The sequence below is a fragment of the Manihot esculenta genome, chromosome 2 (assembly GCF_001659605.2).
Source record: "Manihot esculenta cultivar AM560-2 chromosome 2, M.esculenta_v8, whole genome shotgun sequence".
In the NCBI taxonomy this organism is placed as follows: Eukaryota; Viridiplantae; Streptophyta; class Magnoliopsida; order Malpighiales; family Euphorbiaceae; genus Manihot; species Manihot esculenta.
This window is the reverse complement of record NC_035162.2, coordinates 34207841-34219495: the sequence shown is the minus strand read 5'-3', so window position 1 is coordinate 34219495 and position 11655 is coordinate 34207841. Positions and strand designations below refer to the sequence as shown.

Below are 11655 nucleotides of genomic sequence, written 5' to 3'. Positions count from 1 at the left end.
TGGTAAACGTTTAGATTTTTTTATTCAATAAGCCTAAATTTATATCTATCTCAAACTTTATTAAAAATTTAGGCATCTAGATAAACAAAAATTTTGTCACTAAAGAATTTTGTTCTGTCGCAAAAAGCTTTTACAACAAATTGCGACCGTTTTAATCCAATATTTGATACCCATTACAAAAACTATTGTGATTGAAATTTGCGTCGCTAAATCAGTGACGAAATTTCTTCATCACTAATTCGTTGCTAAATGACATATGCAGTGTCGCTTTTAAATATCTTTTCATTTGATTAAATTTTTTTACAAATAAAAAGAGAAAAGCCACTTATTATTTTATTAGCAAGATAACGATGTTGACACACATCAATCAAGTAACCATATATGTCTGACAACCAATGATAAATAATAATAAACTCTACATTAACTTAAGACCATGTATCATTATGGATCATCTCATGCAAGTTAAGTTTTTATAATGTTATATTATAATTCTTAATAAGTATTAAGAATTTTAAAAAAAATTATTTTTTACAAAAATTAATTTTACACAAAAATTAATTTTACACATGAGTTTTAAAATGTTATGTAACCTATAAAAGAAGAACAATTCTAAAGTAATTGTACATCCCACAAATCAAAAGTTTTATACTCACTTTTAATGAGCTTCTGCCCATTACAAAGGATTTCAAAATCAAAGCAACCCATTGCTAAAATCTTACAATACGCCAAATTCATCAAGAAAAAAAGAATTGGCAATGAGTTTATTAAGGGAAAAAGAACCCCATAGGCAACAAGTTCGTCAAGGAAAAAAGAATACCACAAGGCAACAAACTCAAAAGAATCCCACAAGGCGAAACGACGAGTTCATCAAGGAAAAAAGAATATCATAAAGCAACAAGTTCGTCAAAGAAAAAATCAAGGCACATTATTGCCAAAATCCCAACAACGTGATAAGTTTATTAAGGAAAAAAGAATCCCACAAAACGACAAGCTCGTCGAGAGAAAAAACAAGGAAAATCATTATCGTAATCCCACAAGACTACAGGTTCATCAAGGGTTAAGGAAAAAATCAAGATAATTCATCATTATAATCCCACAAGGCGACATGTTCCTTGATGGAAAAATTAAAGCAATATATCGCCCGAGTCCCACAAGGAGATAAGTCTGTCAAAGGGAACCATCAAAGAGATCCCGCAAGATGATAAGTTCGTCAAAAGGAACTCCCAAAGTATATCATCACTAAAATTTCACAAGATAATAAGTTCGTCAAAGGAAACTACCAAAGCAATTCGTCAGCAAAATTTCACAAAGCAATAAAGTTTCTCTATTCATTGCCAAGATCACGCAAGACGACAAATTCATCCTTTATAGATCAATATTAAAATATATTAAATCTGAATTCCAATAATTCAAATCACGTCAAACTTGACCAATAAAGTGGTAGAATTCTAATTACAATAGGATATTATCCATATCATAATATCATCCTTATCCGATAAGATTCTATATCCTATCTTATCTAAGATTTCTTATTCTATCTTATCTAGAATTATACATCTTATACTAGATATAATTCTATTATCTCATACACTTTTAACAATATCCAAACTCTATTCAATACATTATATAAAGAGCTCACAACCTTTATAATCAAATATGTTATTCTCTCATTAATCAATTCGATTATTTATTCAGTACCATATTAACTTAAATATCGAAGAAATTGTCAAGACAACTCACTCGATATTCTCTCTTATTTTAAAAATTCATATCAAAAAAATATGATGAGTATAATATCAATAATAAATCAACTAATTTGAATAATTTTAATAAGATAAAATAAAACATTTATACATGAATAATTATATAAATATGTACCATTAGTTTAAAATTCAACAAAATAATGAAAAATATTTTCATAAAAAACTTTTTGCATTGTTTTTACTCCATGTATAAATTATTTTTTATGAAACTCGAACCTTAAAATTCATTAATTCTAGGATTCACTTTTCATTTAAAATGTGATTTAAAATGCAATATTTTCATTTAAAATGTTTTTCTACTTTTTAATATTTATTTAGCAATATAAATTAATGCATTTAAAAAAATTAAAATAATTTATAACTAGTTCATAACGTCAACGTACACTCAAATTTCGGTTCGGTTTTCATAAACACTCAAATTTCGGTTTTCGGTTTATTCGATTCGGTTCGGTTTTGAACCGAACCGACCGAATGCTCACTCCTAGTACATTGTGTTTTATACGGCAAACTTAAAGCCGCATAAAAAATTAGATTAAAAAAAAAAAACTTCCCTGTTTTTTTTAAAACTAATTCATCTGAATACCGTTGTTTACTCAGTGCCAAACAATACAACTCTATTCCACATATTAGCCATTTTAATAATTATTATTTTAATATCGATTAATTATTTATAAAATATAAAAAAATATGTCATAAAAATATAATTAATTATTGCAAATCGTTAAATATTAGAAAGATAGCTCTTTAATAATTATTTGTTAACTTCCAAATGATAAATAATAAAAATAGTGCTTTGATTCAAAGGCTATCACATCCAAGCAGAACATATAAAACTTTTCTTTTTAACAATTTTCAATTTCAATTAGAAATATTCTTTTATATTTATTTGATTGCATCTGACACATACTCAAGTTTACAACAAATTTAATAGCTATGAAGTCAAATATTTATTTGTATTATACAAAATATCTATATATTTTATAGAGCACAACTCTTCGGTATTTTAACAATTTTTTTTAAATAAAATGACTAAATAATTTTTTTTTTAATAAGAACGTAAATTTCATTAAAATTTTAAAACGATTAAAATAACTTAAAAAAACCAATGAAAATGTGAGAAAAAAAATCTCAACTAGACCTAGAATATTATAGCTAGTTCGAGAAGCACATGAACTACACTATTAAAAGACTTACGAATAAAATTAATAAAAATAAAAATTATCTCCGATATAAAAAACTTACAATAAAAAATAAAATTATCTCCGATATAAAAAAACTTACAATAAAAAAACAAGACTACTACCAAATGATAAATCATGATAATTGAAATCAACTATAATTCAGACTAAAAATTGAGCATATAACTCCACAATAAATTTTATAAAATATAAGCACTTTATAAATAATTAATTTAAAAATACAGACAAATCTAGTGAATTTTCTTTTTAATAAAATGTGATAAATTGATTAAAATTAAAATAAGGTGCAAAAGAAAAGGAAAAAAAGAAAAAAGAAAAAAGTAGCCAAAATCCCGGACATGCTGGGACATTTCGTGCTGGTAATAAGAATGTCTTTTCGAACAAAGTGGATAAAGAATAATGTCAAGGATGCACCCACACAGCATATCATGTTGCCTTTTCTTTTCCCTTACATATATATATATATATTTTATAGAATCGTCTTTAAACTGAAAAAATCAAAAGCTCGAATCACAACTTCAAATAATAATAACACACCCCATGCTTCATTAATGTAGAAAGGTTCAAGTTCTCTATAACTAACACTTTGGGCAACATATAAATTATAACCTCTCCCCATATCATCAACCCATGCATATTTAAAATTTCAGATCTTCAATAATGAAACAAAGTGCATGTAAACATTAGTTTATTACAACATGATATGATTAACATATGTAGTAAACCAATACAAAGTCCCATTTCCACCTCAACAATGGCAACTCAGACCAAGGAGCTTCAAACAATGCAGCTTCCTCATTCTTCTGCAGCACTGGCAGCACTCAAATCCACACTCAGGTCAAGAACCTGGATACCGACATCAGAATCAGTTATGGGTATAAATAACGACTGAAAACATGCCAATGACTCCACAAATTAATAATGCTGTCCACAGCCTCCTCTTTTCTTTTTTCCTTTTTGGTCATTTGGGGTGAGGAGAAAATATCACAGCAGAAGCAAAATATCTTCTTTTTGCAATAAGAAAAGAGCATATAAATCCCATTTTTGTTCCTAAACTTTTGGAGAATATCCTATTTTGCCCCTTTGATTTAAGATCAAACTAGCATTTTTGGCTAAAAAAGAGATTAAAAGAATAATTTTCCAAATTAATACGATACAAATATTTTTGATGTTATAAAATTATTTAATAATAAATATTAGTTATTTTTAGTTTGCTTATTTTAATTATAGTAATAAATTTTTTTAATAATAGAATATAAAATTAATATTTTATTATTTTTAACCTTTTTTTTAAACAAAAATGGGCTAATTTTAACTTAAATCAAAAGGCTTGGGTAAATTGGACCAAAAACCAAAGTTCAAGAGCAAAAGTAGAAAGACATATAAAGTTTTAAAAGTTGTCTTTTCTCATTAACCCTTCAAATTGCCGCTACTACAATTACCAATCAAAGTTTATAGAGAGAACAGCAAAGCCACATTCAGACCTAAGACTTGCAAACTCAACTGCTAGTTTTACAGCCTAAGCAACGAAGGCTCCAGCACATGCTTTAATTTGATATTATCCCCAAAAAAGCATAACTAAGTGGTTCATCTAAGATGCTCAAAGATGGGCAAATAATTAAGACAGATATGACCAGTCCAGCAACATACAAAAAGAAATGTAAAATACATCACCATACCAGGTCAATAACTTAAAATATGCAAGTCATAGAATACTAGCAAACATAATAATTTCCGAGTTTCTGTAAAGTGATGTTTTTACGATTCCTAACAGCCTCAACACCAGACTTAAAGAGTTCTAAGTAAACAAATGATCTTCTCTGTAGCTGGATTTTTGAACTTTATAAGCAAACTTGAACAAGAAATTGACAGGAAATTGTAGATTCTTACCTTTCCGGTGATCAGAGTGTACATGTTTAGAACATCCGTGACAGTGGACTCAAAGTGTGTTGTAGCATCGTAACTCTGTTGAAGATTACAAGGCAGGCAAAGCAGCACATGAGCATGCCAGAGAAATCATTACAAGAACTAAAATATACTTGCTGCCCAGTGCTTAAATTAACCCTTCTACTTGGGACCCAATACACCTTTTTGTTTTGATCAATTACACAACTACTTTCTTATTTGATCTATCGCACAATTTAATTTGTATTTTGTAACCAATACAAATAATTTTTCCAATTTATCAATAAAAAATTACTATATAATCACCCAAGATATCATTTTTTCCACTTTATAATGGATTACACTTGATCATTGATCAATTATTTATTGCAGAGTTGAGCAACTTGTGACTATTGGTGATAAAAATATAAAGAAATAATACAAAAAAGGTGGATTTGGTGAAAAATAAAAAGTCAAAGACCGTAAACACTCAAAATAAAAGATCAAGAGTGCACTAGACTTCTTTCAAATAGTTTAGGAGCTGCTTTCGGTATCAGGCCATATACTTACAGTTGATATAAAACAATTGTCCAAAGAAGGTTCATTGACTGGTTCATATATGTCATAAATATCAAAGAATATCTCATCAATGGGACCTAGAAGGTCAATTCCTGGCTTCAATTCAATCTCAGGGTGATCAGTTTCTGCCTCCGATGAAACAAATGCAATAAATTTTCCCTTTGGAGCAACATTGTGAGAATATGAACAACAAAAGAGGTACCTGCTCAACACAAAGCATCACAAAATTTAGAAATGAGAGAGGAAGAGAGAAACGACCAATATTGATTTTCAAGTTATAGCATACTTCCTTTAAACCTACATCAGGTAGGATTAAGGCATTCAGAAGTCATTCAAAAGTCTTGGATGGCTGACCCCCAGAAGGAAGAAGACAAACTTACTTTCCACAACAATCAACAATGTCATAATAATCCACAAACACACACAAAAATTCAATAAATGATCCACAAACACTCAAAAGATTCAATCAATTCAAAAACTGGTAAAGAACGGCAGTCAAGTATCAGGAAAACATAACCTGTAGGAGGGAAGGCAAAATGTTCCACTAAGTACAATGATAACATCCAAACTAGTTGTAACAAGACTAGTCAAATAAGTTGTCATCTTCGTTATTAAATCCCAAATCCTCTTCTTTTTAACAATCAACTTCTAAGCATTAATCAATGCCAGACTTCACTGGTCAAACGCTAAAAATACTCTCTCTATCAGTCTCGAGTCTTTTTCTCAATATATTTTTCACTCTTTTATTGCCATTAATATTCCATAAAATCATACAAGAGATGAGAATTTTCTTATCAACAAACCATCAAATTTTACAATCAACAAACCATCAAAATTGAAGAAAAACCTGTTACATTTTGATTTTATTACTTGAGGGAAAAAATTACACGAAAACAATATTTGTACACACACATATATATATATACACACATTTTGATTTTATTACTTGAGGGAAAAAATTACACGAAAACAATATGTGTATATATATATATATATATATATATATATATATATATATATATATATATTGGGTTGAACTGAGAAAAGATTTAATACTTTATGGTAAATTTAAAAGTTTTTGGACTGAAATGAAAAAAAGAAAAGAAAGGGTATTTGATAATGGAGAGCAATTTAAACTAGGACTTGATTGTCAAAAAAAAATTAGAACTTGATTGTTAAAGGGATCAACTTTCACATCCAAAAAAAACAATTGTATTCTTCCCTTAATAGAGTTTTAGTCTTCCTAATTATCCTTCCTAATTAAGGATCAAGTCAATGTTGTGTTCATAAACAACTCAAACAGGGAAGGGAAATTTGGGAAGTTGAACAGGTTTAATCCTTAGACTTCTAATAATCTTGGGATGGGTAGAGGAGATATTTATGAGATTAATGGTAGCATGTGGAACTCACATGTCTGATCTGCGACCCAACTGCTTTTGTGGCAAGATAACCTGAACTGAATGAGAATCATTGGTGTTTGGAATTGGGTGGCTCATGATGGCAATTGCCCTGGCAACCCTACCAACCTTCCTAACCTGTTCAAATGCATAAAAATTTCAGGAAAAATGGATCATTCAACTTCTGTATTAAGGGTAACAAATAGAAAAGCAAGAGTCTGATTTCTACAGTGTTATATGTATATAATATATATTATTCAGGTTTCTATTTCAACTGGGAATTAGCACCATAATCAATACCTTATTTGGCAAGTAGGAAGGATCACAAACAACTTTTTTGCACTTAGCAGTTTCCCCTTCTGATGTGACACCACTAACTTTCCCTTCCTCATTGAACTCTACCTGAAGTGAAGTAATATGATAAAATCAAATTTCAAATTCACCCCAAAACCTAAATGCTGGCAAGCATTCTCATCGCATCTACACAACCATTATGCAATGAGTAGTGATAAAATCTCCAAGAAAAGTAATTATGTACCTTGCACTCCGGTTTATTCAACATATATGTGCCGCCATAAACAGCACTAAGCCGTGCAAATGCCTGGTATGACAACAAATCCACAAGAGAAAAAAAATAAACATCAACAAATCTTACCAGTTTAACAAATCAAAGCATCTTTTTTTTCCTTATTTCATATTTCGTTAAGGACAAGAGAAGGATGGGACGGGAGTGAGATGGACCTGAGGGAGCTCTCCTAATCCATACAGAGGATAAATATATGGTGATCCTCCTTGGAAACGAGCAAGAGATTCCGCATAAAGCTACAGCATAATATGAGAGAAGAAACTTAAGAGCATGATGAAAATGAAATTCTCACTCATTATTAAAACCTTAATATCAGAAATCAAGTTTAAAGCCCCAAAAGGTATTTCACCTTCATTCTCATCACAGTATCCAGTGCCGGTTCATTTAGGTACCGATCATCTCTATGAAGTGCTAATGCATGACCAATGAAGTCCACCGTGTTGTCATCAAGACCATATTTTCTATCAAAAGTGAATGTACATAAGAACGAAGGAAAAGGGCGCCCGATTAACTTAGTAAAGAGTATAAATGAAAGCAGAAAAGGTTATAAAGTGAATACTAACATAAATGATATCCTTAATTCAAAATTATGTATTCTGCTAGTTTATTAAGATCCCCACATCTCTCCCCCTCAATTTGCCGATTCCCACAAACAAGACAACTACAGTCTACTTACATACCACCAAATATTAATAATCCAATTTCTACTCCGACATTACACCCAGGCCACCCCAACTGACTAGTAAATGTTAAAAAAATACAAATCTATGAAATGCAGCTTAATATTAGAAAAGAGCCCATAACAAAGACATTTGAGAAGACAGAGACAAAGAAAATGCATACGCAATCAGTTCTCTGGTTGTCACCCTAGTCAAGTCCATTCCCTCATGTGTTTTGGGATCATTTTCATTATAATCCTGGACGTATATGAAAAACTTGCGAGCACGGCGCTTCTCAAAAATACCCATCAGAGGAGATTTGAGTGCCTCCATGTCAGTTGCTGGCACCTTGTGAACCTATTAAAGTAGTTGAAACACCAACAAATTTGAATTAAGAATGTGCCCAAAAAAAAAGATATAAACAAATCCAACAAGCTAGAAAAGTATTATACCTTTCCTTTGTTGTAGACAAAGCTGCCATCTACTGCTTTAAAGTACAAATACTTGGTAACATCTGTATGAATGAGGACACGGACAAGATTGCCATTGGCCATCATAAACTAGCCAAAGAAGCAGACAACCCTTTCAGCATAAATTTTAAACATAATCTGTCTTGGTCAAGAAGAGAGCAAGTAAAATAGTTCAACAGGAAAACAAAACACCTTAGGAATCATGTCCACATTATAATCCCTACTTGAACCCAAATGTGCTGGAGGCTTATCATTTCCCCTGAACCTCTTCCAAAGCTGTGAATAAATAGTTCAGTCCAAAGCAATTAAAAATACTTGAAAAGTTCTTGGCAATACAATAAAATATGGAATGATTGGGACCAAGATTGAATTATTGGGACCTGAATAAGGTTAAGTGAAGCAGACTCTCCACCATAATAGTCATTTCTATCCATGTGCAGAACCTGGCACAAAATCAAGCATGCTATCATGTTAGTGTATTACTAAAGGAAACAGCAATTGTATGAGCTTAGAAGGTTCATGTGTAGTTTCAAAGAGAATAGAAAAGCCAAAATGATTCAAATAAAACAATTTTTTTATTAATTGAAAAGGTGAAGATTTTTACTTAAAAACTAGCTTTTATATTCTAATACATGGAAGAACAAATGTGTCAAAAACAACAGCATCTTACACATCTTGTCCATTTCAGATCAGTGACAGAATTTGGTACGACTAAAAAGAAATATAATGGATGGCCAGCATGCATGCAGCCCAATATAGCAAATGGCTAATAGAGACATGGGATCCAATTCTAACAGAAACATTGATAAGCAACAAACTGAGTACCAAAGGCTGTCCAGAAATATTATAATCAATTACAGTACTTTGCAAGAGGCAAAAGCTGTAAAATCCAAAGGTAAGCAAAACACCAACTTTTGATTGCAATCAAAGGACCAAACACAATAATCTCTTGCTCATATTCCTCTCCACAGTACATTACTATTTAATCTTCATGAAAGCCACCCTATCATTTCAGAACACAAGACAACCAATTTCAAAGGTGTTTATTCATATAAATCTCACATTCAAAAACTACACAATGTTAGTAAACTAATATAGGACATGCAAAATGGTAAATCCCTGGAAAATTGTAGGGACGATGACTAATATTGGTCAACTATAAAGAGGATCAAGTTCAGATATTAAGATTAGTATAAAGAGAATACACAATGAATTGCATTACAGAAAGAGAAAAAAAACAGATCCATTTGCAGGTCCAGTAAGCTGCTAAAGAAGGCTGCACAGAGACTAACCCCACAAGCTATTAAACAACCCACCATAACACATCTGACACTTTTCTCATAACCTTTCAACTACATCCAAATCTAAAAAGCGTGGAAAATAATGAATTATACTTTTGTTCATGCAAGAACATTAGAACTACAGCAGTTCAACTCCAAGACACAGAGAGAACTTCCTAGTCCAGTTTAAGTGGAACAAATCAAAGATGACAACTAATGCATAGATCTCCCAGCCAAGCAAGGAAGTCAACAAAGCAAAACAAATCCACAACTTAAACATACAGAATCCAACATCTGGATCCATAAGATAGCAAAGAAATCACAGATGCCCAGTTGGATTCAAAAGCAAACCCATCAGTAATATAAGCAAAAAAATAACGATACCAGGAAAAACAAGTCTACCTTTTAGTCAATAAGCAGATAATAAAAAAAAATCCAAAGTAGTGAAATAGAAACTTTGAAGACTAAAAAAGAATAATGAGGAAGAACAGAAGAGGACCTTGAGACCATCAACAGAAAGAAGACCACTGAGGATACATTCTTTGAGACCAGTTCCCAACACTATCACATCGTACTCTTCATCCATGATTATGATTCAGATCAATCCACCAAAAGAAAGAGATGATACTTTAGGGATTTCAGGACAGGTCAAGATATGGGTTAGAGACAGGGAGAAAAGAAGGAGACGAAGTCTGATATAAAAAGAGGAGCAGCAATAGATGCTTTATTTGTTAAATGGGCAAACCTAAAAATATTTATTTATTTTTTAATTTAATTAGAAATTTTAAATAAGAAGGCAAAAGGATCAGGGAAAAAGGAAAGAGATAAATCTAAGAAAGCTCGATATTAGGGGCACTAAGAAAGGAATTATGCTATTTTAATACTTCTACTTCAGATTTTCTAATATTCACCTTTAAATTATTTAATTTTTTTTAAATAAATATTGGACTTGCATTCAATTAAAAAAATTTTATTATTTAATCTTTATATTATTAAAATTTTATTAATTACTTTTTTAATTTTAAAAAATACATTAAAAATTAATTCCTTATTTTATTATAAAAATTTATTAATTAATTTTTCTATTTAATAAAAACTTTATTAATTAATATTTTTATATTTTTATATCGAAAATATTTTAAATTTATTTATAATATTTAATAATTAAAATTAATTAATAATTTTTTTAAAATATAATAAATATTTTAATTTATTTTTTAATATTAAAAAATTAATTAATAAATATTTTTATATTGTAAAAATTAAATACTAATTTCCTCCAAACTAAACCCAAAAAAGCCATTAATACTATGGAATGGGAGAGACACAGTCCCGCTCCTTAAGACCAAATAAAAAAAAAACATTATCATCGCTAAGATCAAATAAGCTAGTATTTAGCTTATCCCTCAACATGCCATAATTTTTAATTATAGAATTTTTTTTTTTTAAATAAAAATTTGAGGAATAAATTTTGAAAACTTTCAAATTTATTCAGATCCATTCACCACTAAACTAAATATGTAAATGCTCTAATTATAAATTTAAAATAAATAAAAAAAATTATCGTAAATACTAATTAAGATATTGGCATAACCTTCGAATACAAGTTAGGATAAAACTGCATGAATCTCAATTGTTTCAGCCATCAACCTAGCTAATCCAACTTAACTACCCGGAAGCTCATTGCCTCTAGATTTGCCCTAATAATATATTTTATGGATAAATTGCTTATATATTTTTTAAGTTATGTTAAAATTAAAATTTATATTATTCAATTTTTAAAATTTTTTATTTATCTACATTTTCCATCAATTGTCTATGAAATGATTACAATATTA

The 11655-nt window shown here is 29.9% G+C and overlaps 1 protein-coding gene across 1 annotated transcript; it reads right to left on the bottom strand.

The window, feature by feature from the left end:
* Positions 1-3485: 3485 nt before the first annotated feature.
* On the bottom strand, positions 3486-10522 carry LOC110609242 (guanosine nucleotide diphosphate dissociation inhibitor 1). The gene is made up of 13 exons (XM_021748685.2): positions 10317-10522; positions 8918-8980; positions 8730-8813; positions 8520-8627; positions 8252-8424; positions 7758-7869; positions 7564-7644; positions 7361-7423; positions 7123-7224; positions 6836-6960; positions 5417-5627; positions 4853-4927; positions 3486-3808 (listed from the first exon to the last, which is right to left on the bottom strand). Exons 1-13 carry the CDS (start codon positions 10401-10403, stop codon positions 3758-3760), a joined length of 1335 nt encoding a protein of 444 aa, XP_021604377.1. The 5' UTR covers positions 10404-10522; the 3' UTR covers positions 3486-3757.
* Between the last annotated feature and the right edge of the window lie 1133 nt (positions 10523-11655).

Coding starts and splice junctions, on each gene's coding strand:
- LOC110609242 (XM_021748685.2), bottom strand. CDS start 10,403: ATGGATGAAGAGTACGATGTGATAGTGTTGGGAACTGGTCTCAAAGAA. Junction 5,628..6,835: donor TTGGGTCGCAGATCAGACAT/GTGAGTTCCACA, acceptor TGTGTTGAGCAG/GTACCTCTTTTGTTGTTCAT. Junction 4,928..5,416: donor ACAATTGTTTTATATCAACT/GTAAGTATATGG, acceptor AATCTTCAACAG/AGTTACGATGCTACAACACA.